The sequence below is a fragment of the Strongylocentrotus purpuratus genome, unplaced genomic scaffold, assembly GCF_000002235.5.
Source record: "Strongylocentrotus purpuratus isolate Spur 01 unplaced genomic scaffold, Spur_5.0 spur5_scaffold_13, whole genome shotgun sequence".
In the NCBI taxonomy this organism is placed as follows: Eukaryota; Metazoa; Echinodermata; class Echinoidea; order Camarodonta; family Strongylocentrotidae; genus Strongylocentrotus; species Strongylocentrotus purpuratus.
Genome location: NW_022145598.1, coordinates 13,526,597 through 13,551,776, shown reverse-complemented (window position 1 = coordinate 13,551,776; position 25,180 = coordinate 13,526,597). Strand labels below are relative to the sequence as shown.

General features: G+C 36.7%; 1 protein-coding gene across 1 annotated transcript; it reads left to right on the top strand.

Annotated features, from left to right (window-relative positions):
* The first annotated feature begins 1,618 nt into the window (after positions 1 to 1,618).
* Positions 1,619 to 24,806, top strand: LOC590651 (annexin A7). The gene is made up of 12 exons (XM_790248.5): positions 1,619 to 1,753; positions 4,625 to 4,700; positions 12,919 to 13,013; positions 13,736 to 13,849; positions 14,508 to 14,564; positions 15,376 to 15,409; positions 17,029 to 17,111; positions 18,978 to 19,046; positions 19,745 to 19,846; positions 20,411 to 20,486; positions 22,047 to 22,159; positions 23,615 to 24,806. The coding sequence occupies exons 1-12, from the start codon at positions 1,742 to 1,744 to the stop codon at positions 23,732 to 23,734; spliced, it is 951 nt and encodes a 316-aa protein (XP_795341.2). The 5' UTR covers positions 1,619 to 1,741; the 3' UTR covers positions 23,735 to 24,806.
* Positions 24,807 to 25,180: the final 374 nt, after the last annotated feature.

Here is a 25,180-nt window from a genome sequence, read left to right as displayed (position 1 = left end):
AGTTTGTTTTTATACGAATGTATTTCTCGATCGCTTCATGCCCAAAAATGAGCATGTAGGGAATAAATTGGATATTGTGTATTTTTTAATAGTAGAGTAATAATTTATTATAATGCTTTATAGTGGTGGTGGTTTTGGCTTACTCTTCTGATTTTATTATGAAAAATATTCACTGTTAGCATATTTTTTTTTTACACCCTGGCTTAAGCCGGGAATGGTTTCAACCAACCCTCTTTTCGTGTTTTTGTTTCTGAGAAAAGTAAAGCAATGTTTCCAACTTAGTCATATTTGTATGTATGCTCCTTATGAGGTTATATTTACAAATGTATATTTTGTCGGAATATTTTGAAATAACAATTGTCATAGAAATGATAGAGTTAATTATAACATTTAAAGGCTGAAAACAGTAAAGGATATATTAATGAATAAATGGAGAAAAATAATATCTTTATTGCTGTGTGTCTTTATACGCTGAAATCGACATAGACCTTTGACCACATTACCATATCAAACGGTACTGGATTATATATATATAGAGAGAGAGAGAGAGATATAGAGGGTGCGGGGAGAGAGAGGTGGGAGAGAGGACGACAGAGAGAGAGAAAAGAACCAGAGAGATGGAGAGAGAGAGGAAGGGAGGGGAGGGGATGGGACAGAGGAAAATAATGTCAATGGAAAGAAAGAAGAGATATAATGGAAGAGAGAGAGAGAGAGAGAGAGAGAGAGAGAGAGAGAGAGAGATCTAAAAACGGAAAGGTTCATTACATTTATTCTAGTCAATGATTTAGAAAGAACAAACGTACATTGGAACCATACGTTCCGGCCGCGAATCGGCCGAGAGAAAATGAAAAAGAAAACACCCCTCCCCCTCCCCTTCCTCCGCCTCACTCGAAATAGCCTGCAGAGGGCTGGCTGAGTTTCGGAGGGAAATCTAGTACCCCATTTCAACCTCTCTCTCTCTCTCTCTCTCTCTCTCTCTCTCTGTTTCTGTTTATCCCCTTCCCTCTTCCTCCCCGATCCGAGTGAGAGAGATTCTCGCTAAAAGACGAGCGGGTTTCCAGAAATTTTGTTCCTTGGAAAAATGTCGAGAAAATCCACCCCCCCTTCACCTTCACCTTCCCCCACCCCCTTCACCTTCACCCCACCCCCCCATTCCCCAATCCCGTCCCGTCCCCTTCCGAGCCCATTTCAAATAATTCACAGGTTCCGCCCCTTGTTAATCTATTGAACCATTAGTAAAACGGCATGTTCCATACACAAATCATGAAAATTGTTAAAATGAATCGTCTAAAGTAAAGCCCCCACGCCGATTGTGATACCGGAAGTCTAGACAAAAATTAATGTTGCAGTAAACTGCTCTGTACCACCAAGTTCCCGCAGAAGAAAAGAGGAGAAATATTACCTCCCTATCATTTTGAAAATTATTAGTGTATAACTTTCACCTCTGGCCAACTATCATGATTTTGGCAATGATTTAATATTTTTACCAGGTCTCAAATTCCCCTGTTGTGACGAATACGTTTGTTTAGTGCCACAACTCCACCCCACCCACCCCACCCCCACCTATGACGCAGATCTGTTCCGTGCGTGAGTAAATAAAGGCCCGGCGCACTGCACGAAGTCCTCTTCCTGTTACAACACCCTCAGCTCAGTCTTCTCCATCGCCGAGTATCTGCAGGACGTACTTCCTCCCCCTCTGTTATCTTTCTCTTCGAGTGAATTCTCCAGCCAAAACTCCAAAATGAACAACAGAGTGAGTACAGATTTATTTCCAAAATCTCAATCCTTCATAGTATGTTCATTTTCATCTTTGCTTGTTACCTATACGAATTCCTTTTCTTTTCTGTGCTTTTAGTACCTCTTTTTGCCCATACCTTTAAAGTAATCCTTCTCCTACTAACGATACCCACATTATGCAAGCTTATATTTTACATTAATGTATTCAACACTTGATTTTCTTGCTCTGTTGCATGTAGCTTTGTGTTCTGTAGTCGACGATATCCGTCTATGCTTTGACAAGAAGTGGATCATAACTGTAAATCAGATTTATGAAAATCAACATAATTTATTATCATTTCCGTTGCTGCAGAACTACTGTTCTTCAAAAATAACGTTCCGGAGAAATGTGACGATTTAAAAAGAAATAATGATGTTGCCTTCTGTTGCTAATGTTTAGTGGTAGACAATCATGAAGAAGAATTATTCTTGGCGAAGTTGTCTTTAAATCCTTGCTCACACAATGTATATTATGTAGACTGTTTGAAATGTTTTTAATTTTAGATGCGATCAGTTTGCACGCCATTTTACCCGCGACTGCCAACAGATTATTAATATGGATTTGATTCCCACTCCCAACAATGAACATTCAGTTTCCTTAAATAGCGCAATCAATGATAATATTGAGCTTCATATTATGCATGGCATGGCAATGCGAGTGCAAATCAATAATAGAAACCTACTGGGAGCAGACATCATTATAATATTTCGTTCATTGTATACACATACATGTACAGTGTAATAGCTAACCAGGTACGTTAAAAGGAGCTGCTTTTAATATTGTGTGATGTTTAATTGTGCGGTTAGTACAGTATTTATTAAGGCGTTATCTGTCCACATTTACGTAATACATCACTAGGGTATTAATGATTAGAAACCTCCCTCATGTTAGTTTGAATGATGGCTGAGTATGTCTTAATTAGCAGAGAGGATAAAGTCCAAGTAGTAATATATACAGAGCGAGAGGTCCACTTATGCCGACCCTCATCTCGAAATATATCATGGATATGTTGTTGATTAACGCACGAATGCAAAAAAAAAACAAGAATGACGAGTGTTTCGATGACAACGAAAGGATATATCACTTATGATGATATTATGACATGGATGAATGAAATGCAGAACAAATCCTCTTCAGGTACGTTGTTGGTTAAGTCTGTCATATCTATACAGTGCGTCCTAGAAAAAAAAATCGAATCCGAGAATTATCGACTTTGTATCATAACTTAATCACAATTGTAATTAATAAATGACACATAATCTGTAAAGTTTGGATCCTCCTCTTTCATTTGATGCAACTCACATGATGCATATTTCACGCATGAGTGATTTAAAAAAAATTGAAGAGAGGGTACCAAAAAGTCATTTGGCGGGCGGTATCTGAATTTCAAAGTCTTTCGTCTTCTTTGTGCATGGGCAGAGCCCCGGGACGCTCTCGAGTTTCGCAATTAAGAAACATGTAGGTATAGCCGTCGAGAGCGATACAAACTCTAATCCATCCCTTGAAATTTTGATTTCAGTGCCGCTTTTGTGTGCTTTTTTAAGAGTAGAAACAAGCCCTCATAGTTTGGCATTCCATCTCATTCAGTAGTAGATTAAGACCTTAAGACTGGAAACAACATTCGATGGGGGTGACGCCCATTTAATTGAGTTTGAAACGCTCTTCTGTCCAAGAATGGAAGAAGAATCCGTCTGCATTTATAAAAAGGATTAAACCGTAACTGAATAGGGATAGTTACATTTCTTCGCTCCAGTGATCTCCAGGCAGCGGACAGCAAGAAATTGTGTAAATAATAAAAGGTGAAATATGCATCATATAAATTGCATCAAATGATAGAGGAGGATCTAAGCTTTCCAAATGTGTGTCATTTATTAATCATAATCGTGATTAAGTTATGATAAAACATCGATAATTCTCGGATTCGTTTTGACTGGGACGCACTATACGGTGCGTATAAACAAAAGTCTACCCAACTTTGTTAGCTTCGAATTAAAAAGTTATAACCTGTGTGACCTTGAATAGTAATTTATTGTAAAGAAAAACTAATACCCTGTTTAATGATACCATTTTCATAATTGTGCTGCCAAGGATGACTGAACAGCAGGCTATTTTCAAAATCCTCTTGTACTAAGTTTGGGCTGAAGCAATGAATGTGGGCAAAAGCTCATTCCAGAAAAAAAACGTTCATATATTTACATTGACTATGAACAGGCACTTGATAACAACGTGTCAATATTAACTCAAATTCATGAAATGATTATTACAAGCAAAACATTATGATATTCTTTTTGTTATGATGATTAAAATCGTGACTTCATTCGCACCCCATGTTTAAGGTTACCATATTGAGTGATACAAACGGGATAAAAGTAATTTGGAATGTTATATTTTTTCATGAAAGTCTGCTGTCAATTGCGTTGATATTGATATCAACGCAATTGACAGCAGACTTTCATGAAAAAATCCCATAGAACACATATTATGTGTTCTTGATTTGGGTTTAATAACCTTTGAGTTTCCATTCACCATTCGAGATGAACACCTTTAATACGCCCCTTACGCGTGTGTAATCGCGCAGTGGACAAGTGAGAAGAGAGAATAGATAACATGAGACAAGAAGTTAGTAAGCTGTCTAAACCAATTAAAGCCTATCCTGTGGATTGAAACAAGGTTCTGTGAAAGCATAGATACATTGAATCAATATGAAAAATGATGCACTGAAGCACGAGGCATAATTTAAAATTTAAAAGGATTTAAGACCAAAGAAGCACATGCATATGGCCTTTTTTAATTGTGACTATTTTCTTTTGAATTTTTTTTTACATAATCTTTGTTTACATATTTCAGCCTACTGTGACGGAGTTCGAGGGATTCGACAAGGATACTGATGTCCAGGTCCTCAGGAAAGCCATGAAAGGACTCGGTAAGAACTTGTAGATGGTAAACAAGGCCACTTCAGAATTTCGCAATTAGATGGATCAATCTCCGTATCAACAAAAAAAAAAAAAAATACAAGCAAAGGTCACCAAAGGTCACCACATTTTCTCCAGTGCTGACTTGAAACCTCACATCACCAACAAGCATGCAAGCAAGGAAGAAAAAATTAATAAGCAATAACAACAATAATTATCCTAAGAAAAAATAATGGTTTACACTGCACACACAAAATGTCACTAGCCGAAAAAACGGTGTCCGGATCCCCATGCCATTTCCCCCACCCTACCTATCTTTAGATTATGTCTCATATTAAGAAAAATGTGCTGTCCACATTACAAACATTTTTTTTTCCATTTGGGTAATTACTGCACGAATTTAAAATTATCATGCAAAATGCGTTGCATTACACGTCTATCCGGTTGACATTTTCAACTTTTCGTCACCGTGAATTACAAGTTTGATAATCCGATCAAATGTCAGTGTGAATCCTATGGGAGCAGGGATTGGAATAATTTCTATAGAGACTGAACAGAACCAACGAATTTTTCGGGTAGTTGCCTTTAGATTCGCACGAAATTGCGACCCCATAAATTCGTATGACTCAGGCAGTTCTTTAATCTAAACCTGAACAGTCGGTACGTGTTGAACTCTTGGATTTAAAGAGGTTAACAGGATTACGTGATATTTCGATCCCTAATTCGCTGATGACAGCTTAGGTGTGAGAACCACAGTAACATGGTTTTGTGTGGTCCCTCGAATCTCGTCATACAATGTCATATTACCCCAGTTTAATAGCCTAGCCGTCAATATGCTGCATTTAAAGAGAAGGTCGAGTTCTGGGAAGAGGTGAAAAATAATTTGTGAGCGTTATCATTATTATTATGCAAGTGTGGAAGAACATCAGATAAAAAATGTTCCCTGAAAAGCATGGCTCTTCAAAATGTCTTAATATGTAACAGTATCCAATTCGGGACGGATTTTATGCCACATGTTCGTGTAGTCCCATGCACGTATTTCTGTGTACAGTGTTTGTAACCAGGGCTCAAATTAATTTTTTGTCCACGCGGACTCTTCCAACAAAAAAAAAAGCCCCCGTGAGAAGATTTTAGTGCTGACGGGGGCTCTTACTTTAATACAAATTTCCATTGAATTGGTACTCATGAAACTCCTAAATTCCTTGGTATTTTATCATTATCATTTATTTAAAGTCGGCATTTTCGCTCTTAGAAATTTACTTGTTACATAGCTGAGAAGGGAAAAAAGAAGTTGAAAAAAAGGGGAAAGATATATATATATATTTTAAAAGTGTTCCTTTCCCACTTGTATCACAGAGAAACAACAGTTTAAGTTAAGTCTAACGTTAACGTTAATTTGTTATTAAAATGTAGAGTACAGCCCTTGGCCTTAGCCCTAATTTAGGTCGTAACTGTTACTGTTTGAAAATCTAAGGTAAAATTAGACGGTTTTCATGGTTAGACCAAGTAATTGATACAAAAAAAAAGTTTACCCGTCACAGGTCAATCAAAAGGCCTTTGCCTCCCCTGCCCCCGCTAAAAAAGAGAGAAGGAAGGAAAATGAAAAAAGGAGAGCTAAAAGGGACCAAAAAAGAGGAAGAAGAAAAAAAAGGGTGAAAAGAATTTCGATGCGGTGTTCGAGTAGAATTCTGTGAGATGATGATATACTTTCTGACTCGTAACTTTTTGTGACAAAGTGTCTCTATCCAGATATCTGTTGATAGTATTATAGAATATAGAAGCCTGAAATGACCTTCTGCTCGTAACCGACAAGTCACCGCATTAAAATTAAATTGCAAATAGTGTTCAACAACATGATGGTGGATGAAACTTTCTAATATTCGAAGATATATGACCTTCAGACCATATTGTTTCGTTATTTTTATTCAATCAATCAACGTCAAAGAATTGATTTATCATCGCTCTTCAATTTATTATTTCACCTTTCAATGTACTTTCATTCTTATGCATCACGAAAGAACACTGAATTGGATTCTTCGATGTTTGTTTTGAATTATTTCCTCCCCTTTCCTTCTCCTTGTTTAATACTTATACAATTTTCAATTTTTCTTAATCAAGCCAAAATATTATTTTCATATTTTCTTTAAGCAAGACAGGGAGAGAGAAAGAGAGGATATGTTAAGTGGGAATTATCGAGTACAACTGTGAAAAGCATCTTTTTCAATATTATTTAATTCGCTGAAAATATTCAGAATATGAATATGATAAATCCACATAATACACCAACGCTGTTCAACGCATCCAACCATAGCCCATATGCCAATGCACCATATTTATCAAATATGAAAAGATTTTTAAATGAAATTTGAAGAAAAAAAAATCAAATTAACAATGCACTAACAGGCATCAGTTGAAATCATGAATTCTCTGTGACTGGCTTAGCACTAGTTTCTGAGGGACCAGTCACCGAAGAGGAGATAAAGGGAAGGAAAATTGAGGAAGAAGTAAAGAAAAGAAGGGGGATATCAGTTGCAATTTTCCCGCCAACAAGTTGCAGATCGGGATGGGGGTGGGGCAAAAGGCCTTTGCCTTCCCCGCCCCCGCTTAAAAAAAAAAAAGAGAGAAGGAAGGAAAAGGAAAAAAGGAGAGCTAAAAGGGACCAAAAATAAAAAAAGGAAGAAGAAAAAAAAAGGGTGAAAATAATTTCGAAGCGGTGTTCGAGTAGAATTCTGTGAGATGATGATATACTTTCTGACTCGTAGCTTGAAGTGTCTCTATCCAGATATCTGTTGATAGTATTATAGAATATAGAAGCCTGAAATGACCTTCTGCTCGTAACCGACAAGTCACCGCATTAAAATTAAATTGCAAATAGTGTTCAACAATATGATGGTGGATGAAACTTTCTAATATTCGAAGATATATGACCCTCAGACCATATTGTTTCATTATTTTGTATTCAATCAATCAACGTCAAAGAATTGATTGATCATCGCTCTTCAATTTATTATTTCACCTTTCAATGTACTTTCATTCTTATGCATCACGAAATAACACTGAATTTGATTCTTCAAGGTTTGTTTTCCTCCCCTTTCCTTTTCCCTGTTTAATACTGATACAATTTTTAATTTGTCTTAATCAAGGCAAAGTATTATTTTCATATTTTCGTCTTTTTTGTCTACTAATTTAATGAAACGTCAAAGCTTCCGAGCTTCGCGCGGACGGGGGGGGGGGGGTAAAATGAATTCAGACGTGGATTATTTTCGAGAACGGTACAACGAAACGTCCCTGCAACATCTTTGCTGATCTTCTTCTCAATATTTATTTATTGGTCGATTTACATTATTTGTTGTTCTTTTAGAACAACCATATTTCACAGGATTCATTTCACAACGAAAAACTTCTCCATGTTTCAGTCCTTGCGCGATCGTCTCCAGCTCCAGCAGATATTGGGCGTCAGCGTGCACATCGGTGCTACCGGCGCAGTATAGCCACTGCTGACGGCCGCATTAGCTGCACTGCGAGCTTCCGTTGTTTGTATCGGTAATACATAGAGACGGGAGAGAAAGCGCCATCTAAGTTCCATTTCATTGATTTAAGGTTTGAAAATTGATACTCATTTTGTGTTAAAGTTATATTAAAAAAGATAATCTTTATTTTATAATTCCACGGGGGCGACTTTTAATTTTGCAATCGCCCCCGTGGGCAACCTGACGGGGGCGATTATGGAGCTAACGGGGGCGATGGGCAATTCGCCCCCGTTAGCTCCATAATCGCCCCCGTCAGTGTATTTTTGGCGCTGTTTGTAACTTTACCAAGACTGGGCCGGGGGGGGGGGGGGGGGGCGGGGGCTCAACCTCCTTCTTTTGCGCCACGTGTTTTTTGTTCTTCTTAATTTCTGTCACAATTCAATTTCTGCAGATTGAAAACCTTTAATTTGGAGATCCAAAAGTGTCAACATGATTTAAGTGCAATTAGTTATCTATTAACATAAACACAACTCATTTTGTACACACTTCAACCACCCTAATGCACACCGAGCTACATATATGACAATGAACTTAATGATTGATAACTTGCCCTTAGAACAAAAATGTAACTCTAGGTTTCTCGGAGTGATTATTGATGAAAGTCTAACATAAAACGACCATTTCGATTATATTAAAACATTTCTAAAGGTGTAGGAATTATTTTATTTATTTTAATTGTATAATAAAATGATACTTCAGTATATTACTTATTGTAATATTGTTTGGGCAAGTTGTGGGAAGAAAAAACTAAACCTAATTAATTTACTGCAAACAAAGACTATTTGCATTTAGACCGGATTATCATTCCTTGCAAATTCAGAATCCCTATTTTAGAAGTCGAAAACATGAACAATTGTGTTATATATCAATACTTTGCAGGTTGCAATCTTTATGTTCAAAGACCAATAACCTACTTCCTCCGGCATTCCACATCCTCTCCAAGCGCTCCAAGCGCTATAGTTCTCCTTAGAACTATATGCTAAGAAAGATTACAAACAGTCCTTTTCAGGACTACACACCCCCAAGAAAGATCACCGAGTCGGAGTCCTTTTCAGGACTCCTCAACTCTCCCTCCCCCTCTCTCTCACACATGGTACACCCGCAAGCCTACTGTATATTCCACAACCTATTTGGTATAAACATCACCATACATTCTTATCCGACACGAAACTCTCAGAACTCTCATGTGAAACCCCAATTTGCTAATTGCACATGAATCTATCCGACACCATCCCTGACCTATGGAATGGTCTCGCAACTACTATTAAATCATGTGCTACGATATATTCTTTCAAGGTTATCATGAAGCATAACTTATTATCAACCTACTCGTCATAATTCAATCAATAAGCGCCCCAGACACATAATTTATTCATGTGAGCTAAGCACTCGTAGCAATCGTACTCACACATGCATACATTATTATCAGCATACAGGTCATAATTAAAGCGCTCCAGACAATCACTCGTACACAGCTATGTACTTACACATACTGTACACGAAAAGAACATGAATAACATGTTTCACAACAAACATACACTTGATAATTATTCACATTCACACTTAACACTTATGCTTGAAATAAAAATGATTTCCTTCATTATGTCGTTGTTATAATTAGTTTATTCATGATTATATAGGTTATACGTTTGGTCGCCGATAGTTCCGGCGATACATGTAGTTCCTTTCCAAAAGCCGCCATCACGTTTAAGCTCTAGCTTAAGATGGATGTCTCCTGCATTTTCCAATCTTGAAATGATTTGTCAACTACTTCTCTAAGGCATAGTTATTGAACTGATTTATATTATGATATGATTATGTTTATTTTGTTAATAACATGTATATGAACCTAGTTTTTGTATTACGTATAATTACTTTTTATGTTGAAAATGCAGGGGAAAAAATCAAACAAACAAAATAGATATGCCGGGTTTTCAAAACTTATTATAGTTCTATGTAGGTTAATGAACCCCTTGGTTTGATTTGATTTGATTTGATTTTCTTTTTTCATTGACGTTGTAGATTTTAAATAAATCAACATAGGGATGATTATAATATTTGTTTGAATATAATAAAAGCGGCTACAGGGTGCTGGCTGTAGCCGCCTAATTATATTCAAACAAATCTTATAATCATCCCTCCCCTATCTCCTTCTTTAATGCTTGAACGGATGAACCCAAACTAGATATTGTTATCAAAACTGGCAATCATCATCATGCGCACCTTGCATGTTTTGTCTTCTTCTTCTTTCATCATTATTTTTTTCTTTTTGAAAAAAAGGGAAACAGGTTGGATGAGATTATGTTGTGATATGAATCTGGCACGTCTCATCGATTCACACCTTACATAAGTCTGGTTGATTTGTACAGGGTTTATGAGTCACTGTCTGTCTGTACATCCTTAGCACACATGAATCATAGATTTAATCTCCAAGACAAATCTCGGTCGTGGAGCAACCGAGAAGGTTTGACTTGACTCATGGGGCAAACTGCACAGATGGATTCTTTTTCTTGCAGGGGGAGAGGGGGGGGGGGGGGGGGGGAGGGGGGGGGGCAATAGAATAGAAAATGATTTTTTTTTTTTTTTTTTGCCTGTTTATTTGCTCGCTTTTTTTTCTTTCTTTTCTTCCTTGACATGAATTCAAAACATTGTCATTACATAGATTGTACGATTGATGAAAAAACAAAAATGAAATCAGTTGTAACATAAAACAAATAACCCATCCAACCAAAACACACTCCCCCCCCCTCCTCCCCGCCATGTGACACACACACCACCATATCGTTCCTTCTTTCTTTATCTATTTCATTTTTCTTTCGTTTTGTATTATTCCCTAGTTTACTTCATATTGCGCTATTTCATAGTTGCATTCTACATTTAAACAAAAGATGAACTTTAGAATATTCGACATTTCGCATGAAGCCGTTACTCTGTTTATGGCAAGCACTTGCCATTTTATTACCAAATTTAAAAAATGGTTTGTTTAAGTATGTCGCTATGGTTTCTTTCACATTATAATCTTTTTCACAAAACAAAATCAATATTGAATGATCTGGAGTATGATAAGAACGGTTGTATTAAACCCTACAGTCTGACATAAAATTGTATTTCCGCCTACGGGTAAAATCAACAAAAATCTTCAAAGCCAAGATTTATATTAATATGTATTACCGAGGGTTTGAGTAACGTGTTACCCCCCCCCCCCAACAAAGAAAAAAAAAGGGGGGATACTGAATACCAGCATTTTGCAAATGTTTTTAAAACGAAATATTTAAATAACTAAAGGAGACAACGAATTTCGGATAGGATTTGTAGAGAGATAAACTGTATAGGTTAATTTGTTTTCTTCTTTTTTCATATGAAATCAGCGTTCTAAGTAAATTAAAGTACAGTAACTGAAATTTGCCTAACATAAACTCACTCCTTATAGACGTGGCACGCATTCCTCAATCTTTGCTCCCTTTAACACCGTTCAATGAAAATGTTTGGATACCGGTTATAACGTTAGCATATTCACATGTAAACTTGTTGAGTTCTGTTTGCCCTACCTTAATATTAACTGCGTTCAAAGACCAAGAGCAAACTTTCGAGTACTTGGTCAAACAAATTAAAGATTGAAGTGTTTGATCTTTATTCAAGATTAAAGGAGGTACCACGTATAGCAAATTCTATAGCCTTACACGCCCACCTGGTTTCATAGGTGAGTGCTTACAAGATTGGACACACGCCTGACGCATCCTTTGAATACCATTGTACCTTTGATCAAAATGGACCAAATCAATGATTTAAAGGTATAGACCAGTTCTGGTCATGCGATTGCATTGTGCAAAAACGTTGTGGAATCGATCAGAAAATGTTGATGATCTAGCATATAAGTATTGGTGTGTACTGCAAGGTTCTGGAATCATCAAAATGATAAGAAATTTGTCCCAGTCTTGCTAAAGTTACAAGCACTGCATGTACAAAGAAATATGTATATGGGACTACGCGATATCTATCCAGTCAGGATAGATATAATAATTTACCAAATATATCATTTAGTAGGCGGTTTCCCGGCAAAATTTGTATCATCACGTATTAGTCAAAACATATTCTTTCACATGATTGGTAATAAGAGCTTCAATTTCATTTATGAGAGGGGGCGTTTCCAAAACTGGTCTACACCAATATGTGATCGCATCAAAGATATTTTAGTATGTGAATTATATGATGATAGTAATATCTTGATTTATAAAGGTCCTTGTCCAGTCGATGCATGTGTAGCGCTGTCCCTAAGTCTAAGGACAAGAATTATAAATGTTTCGTTCATACTATTTGCGACCCGGGTGGTGAAGTGTGACGTCATCAAAAATCTAATTTTAGAATTTCTCGATTTTTTCTTCATTTTCCGAAAGAGCATCAAAAATTATGTCAAAATGTCGAAAACCAATTGAATATGTTAATTATTGGCTGAGATATGACCACCTGAATAAATATATGTCCTATGGGAACTCAGTGTTATATGCTCTGGCTCCTAATGGTTAGAAGCCCTCTCCATTCAAACCAGCAATAACAACGTCCATTCAAAGCCGACGGGGCGTCAATTATGTGCTAATATATAAATTAACGCAATTCTGGCTCAAACCAGTTTACTGATGTAGGTATTTTGTTTTGCACAGTTTACCAAATGGTTATTGTAATTTAATTATTTAATTTCCAGGTACTGACGAGCAAGCTATCCTCGATATATTGTGCTACAGAACCAACGACCAGAGGCAAGAACTCTCAAAGCACTACAAGGCTTCTTATGGCAGGGTAAGTTGGGTATGAAAAGAAAGGGGAGGGGGGTGGTCAGAGATACCTACTAAGACCAATGGCGTAGCGAGCATCTTGCCAGATAGAGGGGGTCACCAGTTCTATAGTAAGGGGTCAATTATTTACTTCTTCTGCCCTTCTACTTCACCCTTTTCTTCCTATCTTCTCCCTTCTCCCTTTTTTCCTTCTTATTTTTTCTTCTTCTTCTTCTATTTCTCCTCCCATTATTTGTGATCTCCTGTTTTCTTCTTCTTTATTTCTTCCTGTTTTACCTCCTTTGTTTTTTAATACTTATTCTCTGTATAGTATTATTAGCGATTCCAGCTGCACATTTGAAGAATGGGGGGGGGGGGGGGGGAAGCAATATTCCCTCCCGACATACTTCCGACCAAGAAAGAAATGTAACCACCTTTTACACACTAGTATCATAGTTTAAGTGACTATGATAACGATTGCACATTAAGACACATTAAAAGTGTTTTCGACAAATTTCGAAAACACTTTTTTTTTTACAAAATAAAAATGTTGGTGGATATCCCCCCCTACCCCTTTTCACGAAAGCCATAGTCCTTCAACTTGATTTGTCAATGGACTAAACGTACGGATAAGGTCATGTAGACCGATACATCCCCCCCCCCCTCCTTCCCCGAATATAAGATCTGAATACGCCACTGAGCTATTCTAATATACTGTCATGTAATTTTCTTAATTTTTTCATCCAGGACCTGATCGATGACCTCAAGAGCGAGCTCAAGGGAGATTTCGAGGACATCATCGTCGGTATCATGACTCCACTCCCTCTCTTCGATGCCACGTGTCTCAAGAATGCGATGTCGGTAAGGATCTTTAACGAGAGCGATAAAGATGACAATCGGTCATGATGATAAAACACGAAGGCCAGTCGTCTTCATATCGTAATTGTTTCTGCAAAGAATGATGGCGATGCCCAAGAATAGATTATTTAGTCAGAACATTTAGCAAAAAGAGATGTTATCGAAGATATTACTTTGACTAAACATGTAGGCAGTAGTAGGAAATACGTCTACGAATCACCAGTATTTTGGGGCAATTTATGGGCCGAGATAATACACTATAAATAATAAAGTCAAATTTCGTGACTTGGGGCAAGTTATCAAAATATGCAGAAAGGATGTCAGATTGCGACAACTTTAAAAAAGTGTTTGAGAGAAACAAAACAGTTCTACGGACTTATCCTTTAGAGACATAAATTAGGATGGTATTCCACTTTAAAGGCCGTCTGTACTAGTTCGGTCAGAAGGGATTAGACCATCTAGCGAGGTCACTGACAGGTGGCTATCTCATCAACTCAGCTCTCAATTAACATAAGAAAAAGAAGATCATGGGGGACCAACATGCACCAAAAACGTTTTCTATATAGAGGGAGCATGTACATGTAGTTACAAGTAGTACATTGGGGCTTTAGAGTTCAATGTTTTTTAAATACTTTTACCCTTTTGTTTCCGTTCACCACAGGGAGCTGGAACCGATGAAAAAGTCCTTCTGGAAATACTGTGTGCTCGCTCAAACGCAGTAAGTCCTTTGTCTAGATTATATTTATCGCAGTTCCTCCATTTCGGTTGAATTCTCCTTTGTACTTTCTTATTTTTATTCTAAAGATCATTCATTGTATACTACTGTGACAATGAACAAATGGACAGAGTAAGCTAGAGTTGTGGTTTAAGGCCCTTTCGTCTGCGGTAAATTTCATAGCGGCAAACCTCATCTTTAAATCTACTTTTTTTCTTCTTGTAATCCCGCCCCCCCCCCCCCCCCCCCCCCCCACTCCGAGAACGGACGGACCCTATGCGTGTTGCCAAAATGTCCTTTTCGTAACAAAGAAAAAGGTCGACCATTATTGACTTTACACACCGGACTTTTGCTGAAAAGGGGGGGGGGGTGCTGAAAAAGGCTCGTATACAAAAGAAAAAGGTCGAGCCGTATTGACTTTACACACCGGACTTTTGCTGAAAAGGGGGGGGGGGGATGACGGCAAACCTCATCTTTAAATCTACTTTTTTCTTCTTGTAATTAACTTGGCAAGCTTAAATGCCTCTTTGTCTTTACCACTGTTCATCACCTATCAACTTTAAAAAAAAATGCAGTCTACCCTGTCTATACCTTGAATACCAAAGCTTCTTGAAGAAAGCCGTCTCCAGCTGCCAAGCTTCCAGGTCTAACTTCAAAGGTCACTCGAGGGAAACTATAGACAGGTACCCATTCGGGAGGGGTTCTACATCACGAAATTCTTTCTCAAGGGCGACAATCTACATGGCCACTGTAGACACAGATAGCCTTGACTGTATATTATTCTTTTTTCTTACTCTCTCATCCAATATCACAGCAAATTAATCTCATCAAGGCAGCATATAAAGCAGGTGAGACTTTTCAATATTTACCCACAAAATCTGTACTGCATCAAAAAGACTCTCTAATTTGCATAAGAGTTTAAATCATTAAATGTTGATAGAAGCAGGGTAGTTAAACTAACACAACGTTTCACAAATTTAGTTTGCCCGTGTTATTATCATTATTGCCCATGTTATTCTCTCACAATTGCACAGCAGAGAATTATAGGTATCCAATAATTATATCGTTATCCGCAGTATAAACAGAATTTGCCAAACTCTGTCAATGTGCATTGATCATACTGGTTTGTGTACGTGCAATAGCGCCCTCTCAAGACAAAATGACGAAAATAATTAGATGATGACTCGGATGCTAACATTAAAATGACTAGCCTCTCCCTAAAGATAATATTTTAATAACCATTCTGATCATTATAATACAAAATAATTTACCGGCATAAATCTGAACTGCAAATTTCTTATAGTATATAGTTCATAAAGCACCAAAGAAACAAAGCTTTGATATGGGGTCATGAATTTGGTTCAAATGAACATATTGGAAGCATAATTTATGCGATTCCGATATTCAGTGATCGTTGTCGCGGTTGAAATCGAGTTTAGAGTTATGAAAGTGTAAATAATAAACTCTTTATGTAGTGTTGCTCCCTCTCAAAGTCAAGATATTAATTAAGCTATAAAACATTGTTTCTTGAATAAACTCGACAGATTAGCTATTCCCGTTTGGAAATTAACTACATATTCTGATATCTTCGTGGTCGCTACCATTGTACGGCCGTAGGCGCTTTTTGAATTTTATCAAAATTTACTGGAAGCACCGGTAAATTTTTATATTCAATTTTTCTCGAAAGCAGCAGTGTTTCAGGAGCTAAATTTTCTTGTGCTTATAATACATCCACAGGGGCATCCAAATATATAAAAAATTGTAAAGAGTCACTCTCCGCCCAAGTTTCAACATTTCCCAAAACTTTGTTTTTACCTTTAACCCTGATGGTGTTGATTTTCATAATGTGCCTTTGAAGAGTGGTCGCTTTCAGGGGTCTTTTTGTATTCGTCGAAAATAGAGAGAGATAGAAAGAGAAAGAGAGAAAGAAAGAGACAGAGAGAGAGAGAGAGAGAGGGAGAGAGAGAGAGAGAGAAAGAGAGCACTATGAGGAGATAAGTGTGGAGTAACAGTTGAATCTAATGACCGGGGAAATATTAGGCAAAGCACCTAGAAACGCAGTACAACGCGTTAATATAATAATAATAATAATGATATTGGATATTTATATAGCGCGCATATCCACCCTGCAATGTGCTCAAAGCGCTCCAATATTTCCCTGGCTTAGCTAGGCTACCGATTTCGGTGCTCACAGCATTCAAGGAATTCCTTTCTACCAGTCCCCATTTATTTTACCTGGGTGGAGTGTGGCTATTGTAGATCAATGTCTTGCAAAAGGACATTAGTGCCGCGGCGGGATTATAAAAAGTATGTCGTTATAACAAATATGACTTTTATTGTTACTAGCATAATTATTTATTGTTACTAGCATAATTATTTATTGTTACTAGCATAATTATTTATTGTATGATTAGTCTGGGTATTCAAGACCTGTTTGATACACAATACTTTAATTGGATCATTTCAGCTGGATATGGCGACGATCTTGAGGGCGACCTGGAGAGTGAGACCGGAGGTGACCTCAAACGTCTGCTGGTAGGATTATGCACGGTAGGTCAATGAAATCATTAATAATAATCGCAATAATAAAAATATCTTATGTTACTAGTCAAGTGATCAATATAATGGTGACAGTAGTTGAAATGATCTATTGTTTCATCTTTAGTTACTACCATCACATCTTCGTTAGGCAGAAGCAGACCTTCACTGTCTTGCCTCTAAGAGGCCGCGGCTGTAGGTTTTATTGTATTACCAGCAGCAATACAGTGGTAAATTTAATGATATGTCATTACATATACAAGAAGAGAAACTGTTGGTTGGTAAAAGGGGCCAGATAATAGCACATGTGCTAGTCGAACCTATTACCCCTTAAACAGCTAAACAAAGTAGTTTGGTACAAATCAGTTTAGAAAACGTGACAAAACAAAAATAATTAATTTGCTATTACGATCGATACTCTAAAGTACAACAAGACTTTAATGCCTTACAATATACAAACTGATAATGTAAAATATGATTTGTGTACAAATGAAGACTATTTAACTTGTTATTTCATTCATGATTTGTTCTAAAAATGAATTCTAACAGAATTCCGAAACCTATTTTTAGACATTGTTAATCTGCCATTAATACGAACTCTATTCCAAAATTCACATTTCAATTTGTACATACTCGTATGTTGTTGTCGTTCTTTAGGTGTTTGTGTGTTCCCATTATCTATGTTATCCATGGTAATCCAGATTTTCTCCTTCTCCTTTTTGTGTAACTAAAACGTCCTAATCTTTAATTTGCAGTTTATGAATTCATACAAGTGTCGTCTTCGCTTTCGTTTCCTACTCTCACTCTGTTCTCTATATTTTATTTTTGTCATGGACTTGTTTTCATCAATTGTTTTCCTTGTTCTTGTTTTTACTGCCTACCCCTTTTCTCATACACGTCCGGTTACTTATGAGAACCTCTTTTGATATTCTTTTAACACCCTCCCTCCCCTTTGGTATCACTGATTATAATAATAAATTTTACATTCCGCATACTAAGAATCTTGCTCTACGATTGGTCAAAAGTAAATCACGTGATGAAAGATAGTTCGCCCATTATTGATGGGAGAAGCAAAAAGTTCGTTACACTGTGTACTATCTACACAGTGCAATGCACTTTCACTGAAAATAGAGGTACTATCTACACAGGGCAACGCACTTTCACTGAAGCGCACTAAAACAGGCGTAAATAAGCGCGCATTACCATTGAACGCAATTAAAGAAAACACATGCGCGCACCGTACCCTCAATAAAGGGGTTTGGTTAAACTTAAACTTTTTTGGTGTGAATTGGGGCCTAGGTGTCTTTTATGTAAATGCATTCACGTCCTTTTCTTTTTGTAGTTAAATTGTTTTAGATGTGGAATATAAAGCAAATAATCACCTTTTGGTTTTAGGCGATGGCAAACTATCACTTCCTCGTCGATCAGAATGTATACGCTATCTTTCCTCAGCTTCGCTTCGGAAAGATAGCTACATCCAGATCGCCTCGGAAGTGATAGTTTGTCCCATCACCTTCACCAAAGGTAATTATTTGCTTAATACTTTCCTTCGTCTATTCACCTTTTTAAAGCTGTAATTATAATATTCATTCATTAATCTCCTCCACTCTACCCCTCGTCTCACCCTCTCTATCTGTCTCTCTGTCTCTGTCTCTCTCTGTCTATATCTCTCTCTCTCTCTCTCTCGCTACCCCTATATATCTCTCTCTATCTCTATCCCTGTCTCTCTCTCTCTCTCCCTATCTCTCTCTTTCTTTACCCCTATCTCTCTCTCTCTCTCTCTACCCCTATCTATATATATATATATCTCTCTCTCTACCCCTATCTCTCTCTCTAACCCCCCCTCTCTCTCTCTCTCTGTCCCACTTTCAATTACAGGGAGCTCGTGATGAGTCAGATGAGATTGACCGGGATAGGGTTGAAGCCGATGCTCAATCTCTCGTAGAGGTAAGCTCGTTTCCATGGTTACCTCATCCCTTCATCTCCTGCCCCACCACTAACAAGTACCAATGCACATGTACAAACAATGTAATGAATTTAGCATGAAGAGTTGTAACTCATGTTAATTTAGCAAAGATAGGTGAGAGAGTGGCAGAAAGTTGAACAGATCGAGGGAGGCGAGAGGGAAAATACGAAATGTTTCTTTGTGTGTTTTTATTTCCATACCAATAATTGAAATATATACATATATATTATATGGCAGATAGCCCATTTTAGTGGCATTTACATACTGCCACTGTGTTGTCTAAAGGGTTCTATGCACATAGTAATAAAACGAAAATTAGATTAACAAATCAAAAGGTTAACGGATAAGAGTGAGAATGACAAAAGGGAAATTTATAAGAACAGAGAGAAAGAGAGAGAGAGAGAGAGAGAGAGAGAGATAATAATAATAATAATATTTAATTTTTATATAGCGCTTAATACAAATGTCTCAGTGCTTACAAATATACTATTACCCCGGTCATTGGATTCAGTGCTTGCCCGCACACACTGTGTGCACAATCTCCACTCCCTTGGGAGCATTCCAGCCGGGCGTTACATAACGATAACTACTAGCAGAAATGATTGCACCAACAAGTTAATGAAGATATCCAATACCATTCTAAGAAGGTTTCTGTCATATTTTTCTCCTTTCCCCCAAGGCCGGTGAGGGCCAGCTCGGTACCGATGAGTCTGAGTTCCAGAGGATTCTTGTTGCAAAGAGCGTCCCACATATCAGGGCTGTTCTTCTTGCGTATGCTGTAGTAAGTACCCTCTACCCCCCCCCCCATCTTTCATGCAAAGGATGATCATCTTCACTCCGAAAAAGATGTTGGAATCGTATAGAAACGGGGGATTTAGAATGATCACTAAATTCATACGGATTTTTTTTTTTAAATATGAGCTTTCAAAGCGATTTGAAGCATCCATTAGTTAATTTATTTATTTCTTATGATAGTGATGACTCCATATTTACATAATATAATATTTCAATAATACTTAGCTTTTATATAGCGCTTATTTCTCTAAGCACTTTACAAATATAAATATACAAACATGCTACTACTATTACCCCGGTCATTGGATTCAGTGCTACATAAGGTAGTATTGTTCTTAATTCCTATTCACTACAATCATACTCAACTATTAAAACAGAACAAATTTTAGACATTTTTCAAAAAGAAATTTCATGACCAGTACTCAACATTCAAGGGCAATACAACCCTTGTAAATCCAGAAAAAGAATAAGTTCGAAAGAAAGTGTTTGAAATTGCGCTTCTTGACTTTGTTTCTAATAATGTCATTATTTATCAATCACAATTTGACAGGCTGCTGAAAAGACTATGATAGAGTCTATCAGCAGTGAGATGTCGGGAGACCTCGAGCAAGGTTATCTCAACATAGGTAAGATAAAGACGTATAACCTTTTAACATGAATGATTTTTATGTTTTGACTATCCAATATTAATTGTTCATGTTTCTGAATGTATTATCCCTCCGTGAACTGCCGATGCTTGATAAATATGTCAGAGGTTTGTTAGAAATGTCAAAGGTTTAACCGTTAGAGTTCAAAATGTAAGATGTTAAAATTTCAAAAAAACAAAATGTCAGGTCAAAATGTCAGAGGTAAAATTCTTGGGGTAAACATTGACAAAGGCCAAAATTTTAACCACTGATATGTTTACTCGTGGCATTTTTATGTGTGGCATTTTTACCTCTGACAATTTTACCACTGATATTTCTACCTTTGGTATTTTTACCTGTGATATTTTTCAACTTTGATATTTCACACTGAACCGTACAATCCGGTTTTTGTGTGTATCGTGGTCAAATCCAAAGAGACAGGCCTTTCACAGTCCATGTGTACATAAGGGGGAAAATGTTATTATGTGAGCAGTGCTTTATGGAAAGAGCTTCCATTTGCAGCGCGGACAAATTCATTCACATCTTGCTTCAGAAAAGCACGTATAGTGTACCTTTTAAATGGGTAAAATATAATTTATTGCTAGGTATTTGGTATTTGACTATTTCACCCATTTATACATTTGTATTGTGGTTTTATTTGTAATTAGCTTTAATACATGTAACATTTCAAATTGGTTGTTTATTCTATGTACCCAAATAGAGTTTTTCATACGTTCGAAGGTACCAGGCTCGATTAGCATTTATGTTATTGTATGGTTCCTTTTATCCTTTTGTGTTATCGTACAAAACGTTTTATACCTATTGTCATGTGTTTATTATTTGGATAATAGATTTCAGTTCAGTTCAGTTTAGATGTACCGTAATTAATGGGTTTAAGTATGATATTAACATGATGCTATAAATCATTACGACAGAGACAGACCTTCAGAAAGAGACTCATATACCTCATAAACATTTATTATCATTTCATGACCACTTCACTTGATACCAGATGTTTATTCCCAGGCACTGTCGTCTGTCTGTCTTCCAATGACAAATAGTCCCCAATCACGTGTGATGTAACTCAACAATTCTACCCGCACAATTCCGTAATTATCATTGTTCCATCACAACCAAACTTAAAGATAAAGGTGCGTGGTAAAAAAAAAAAAATCAATTCTCACAGAATCAAAAGAAACTTACACTGAATGTTCAAGATTACAAATAAATGTCATTTGCCTAACAATTTTGGTAGAAAATGTATACTGGCTGAGTAATGAGCATAGAAAGATTAGGAAATCAAGGTTAGTAGCCCCGACACCATTTGTGTAGTCCCATATACATCTTTCTGTGTACAGTACTTGTAACTTTACCAAGACTGGGCCAAATTTATTATGATTTTGATGACTCCAGAACTTTGCAGTACACACCAATACTTACATGCTACATGATCATTTTTTCCGATCCATTCCACACCCTTTTTCACAATGCAATCGGATGACCAGAACTCACCTTTATCTTTAACTTGCATACCGATTGGCACCTTTTGTGTTCGTACAGTCAACTACATCAGGAACCCACACGAGTATTTCGCAGAGCTGCTCTACAAGGCCATGAAAGGACTCGGTACAGACGAGGGCTGTCTCGGCAGGGTGATTGCTACTAGGGCCGAGGTGAGTTCGACCTTCAAAAAGTACAGAACCAGCAACTATCTCCCCAGGGCATTGTCTTATAAAGATTTACAATTGTGCTAAAATCGATCGCAACTTGAAAGAAAACAAAATAATCCTAATTCTTTATACTGAAGTGTCACTAGGATTAGGTTTTATTTTATAAAAGGCTTCCAACATCATTTTCTCAATAGGTTTTTTAAAAATGTTATTGAGATCGTCACTTTTTATTCAATGATCTTCTTTATTCTTTTCTATTTTCCCTACTATCTATGTTTTTTCTCTTTTTCTTCCTTTTTAATGTATATTACTTGTACTCATTTTTTGCAATTTGTATTTATTCTTTGTAATTTGTATTTATTCTTTGCAATTTGTATTTGTTCTTTGTAATTTGTATTTGTTCTTTGTTCTTTGTATTTGTTCTTTGTAATTTGTATTTGTTCTTTGTAATTTGATTACAATGAATAAATACAAATTACAAAGACCAAATACAAATTACAAAGAACAAATACAATTTGTATAATTTTGTATACGGACTTGCTGGAAAAAAAACCTTGCGGCTTAGTAGGTTTTTTAATCACCGTATTGAAATAAAACAAACAAACCAATTAAAGGTTTCGATTGATTGGAGGACTTACAATCAATCAATTACACCTCGGAGACAGGTTCCCGGTTCGCATGTCATAATATAACAAGTAGGTTTTTATTGCGGATATATGTTTTTCATTTTTATTTAGCAAAAGATCACATTTTCGAAATATCGAACGTTTGGTTGAATGAACCTCCGCTGAAACTGTTTTGTTGGAATGGTAGCTAATGGAATACATTAACCCTGTCGTGCCTGTTGTAGGAGTAATGCAAATTAGAATGCAGCCAGCTCTTGAAACTTTAAGAGCTCCGTACACACTCAGACTAGACACAAAATAAAGGAGAAAATATTCTTTTGCAAATACAGATTTGGAAAAGTATCTGAATATTTCGTGGAAGTAGTGCACTAATAAAGAGGTAGGAAAAAGATCTTAAGTACAGAAAAAAAAATCCCAAATATTGCCCATACATTTCCTCTTAATCGCTTGATATGAGATTTTAAATCTTAGAGGAGGTCTTAAATCTTAATGTTATTTTTCATTTTAATTTAAAAAAAAATATTATTACGCAATTAGGTCTTGTGGCTGCGATATTGATTTATAAATATGATTGCTTTCACCATGATAGTAATGGAATAATGAAATGTTGCAGGTGCTATGATTACGATCTTGGCAGCTTTGAGCATGTTTCAATGTAGGGCTGAAGAGGACAATATGCATGCATGCAGTCCCTGGATTTCAGCCTCCAATGACGTCACGTGAAAGGAATACTGGTATAAGTTTATACTAGTGAGAGAAAAAAAATATTACAAACGGACGATGATTTTTTTCTTATTTCTATTTTTATTTTGATTGTCATGTCATTCTCCAGATCGATCTCGGGAGCATCGCGGACGCGTTCCAGGAGAAGTACGGCCAAAGCCTGGTCGAGTTTATCGAGGACGATGTCGGCGGCGATTTCAAGAGGGCCCTCATCGCTCTGGCCAGTTAAATCACGGTCATCCGCATCGAAATGACCAACAAGTCTCATCCTTTGCAACACTTATGTCCATAGAGCAATTGATGGCGATATATATATACACTACCGTTTAGAACATTATTTTCAAATTATACCGAGAACATCCTTCACGATGGTGATAATGAACCGTCTGTTGATGTTCAGTATTTCGACAAGTCCCTGATATGTACCGGGCAATTTATATCATGATTATAAAGATAAAAAGGTTTTGGGGTTGGGGTTATAGCCTCCCCCCCCCCTATCCACACCCCACACACCCCACACACACCTACGCTCGGCGATTTTTCTTTTACAGGCGAAGCCAAATCGTAGAAATGTTTACAAGATAGTTGGATGTCAGCTTAGTTGTTTAATTTCGATTGTAGGACTAGGTGATCAGCACCAAAATCTATTCCACTATTCATCATGAGTATTTTTATGCAGGAACAAATCACATGAGCGTATTTTTTCTCATCCTTTTCCCTTCCTGTTTGTTAACCTGCTTCTCCCCCTCTCTCTCTCTCTCTTTCGCTTTCGCTTTCGCACTCTTGCTTTTTTGCTATCTTTTTTGCTATCTCCTTCCAGCATCCTTTCGTATTTATTTGTTGTCAAGTTGTTCTTCTCAATCAAAATAAGGTCTTACTTGTTTGTTTTTTTTCATTTCGGCAGAATTGATATGATATAGTAATTATCAATATAGTTCCAAAATAGTGCAATGATGATGTAATTTGAATGATTCATGATTTTCTTTTTCTGTGAACAGATGAAAATAGGCGTCTAAGTAACTTATCATTATAAATAGTAGTTCACCCTTCTTTTATAATTTTTGATAGCTTTGGTATATGTCCAGCACAATATGGTAATCACACTGTAGCATTGCCTCAGTCTGCTATACACTATTTTGTACCAGACGTGGAATCTTTACATTGTGTTATATATTATTTCATAATTGATTCGAATCTCATTAATGTTGTGATCTGTTTTATGTTAATGTTACCTTAATAAATTAGTGTCTTGTGATTAATTTACGTTTGAAAAAGAAATAACAGTTAAAATGACAAGTAAAGGCGTGGTCTGGTATTTGTCTTCACTTTTCATATCATAAAGGTTATAAAGAAATTTAGGCTCATGTAAAAAAAAAAATATTACGTCTTTGTAGAAATATATAGAAATACATTAAAAATTTGAAGATAAAAAATAAGATTTATAAAAAGTGCAAAGATGAGAATTGTTATGAAACCTTACAAGAATGAAAGAGAGTTGTACTCAGTGGTAATATGAAGAGTAAAATAGACATTTAACAATATCAGAGAGAAAGAGAGAGAAAAAAAATTGAGGATACAAAGCATTTTGTTGATAAAAGTAACACAGTTAAAGTCTTACTAAGAGAAGAGAGGGAGAGAGAGGAGGGAGAGAGATAGAATGGAATGTATGTGTGTG

Coding starts and splice junctions, on each gene's coding strand:
- LOC590651 (XM_790248.5), top strand. Junction 19,047..19,744: donor ATGCTCAATCTCTCGTAGAG/GTAAGCTCGTTT, acceptor CTTTCCCCCAAG/GCCGGTGAGGGCCAGCTCGG. Junction 22,160..23,614: donor TGATTGCTACTAGGGCCGAG/GTGAGTTCGACC, acceptor GTCATTCTCCAG/ATCGATCTCGGGAGCATCGC.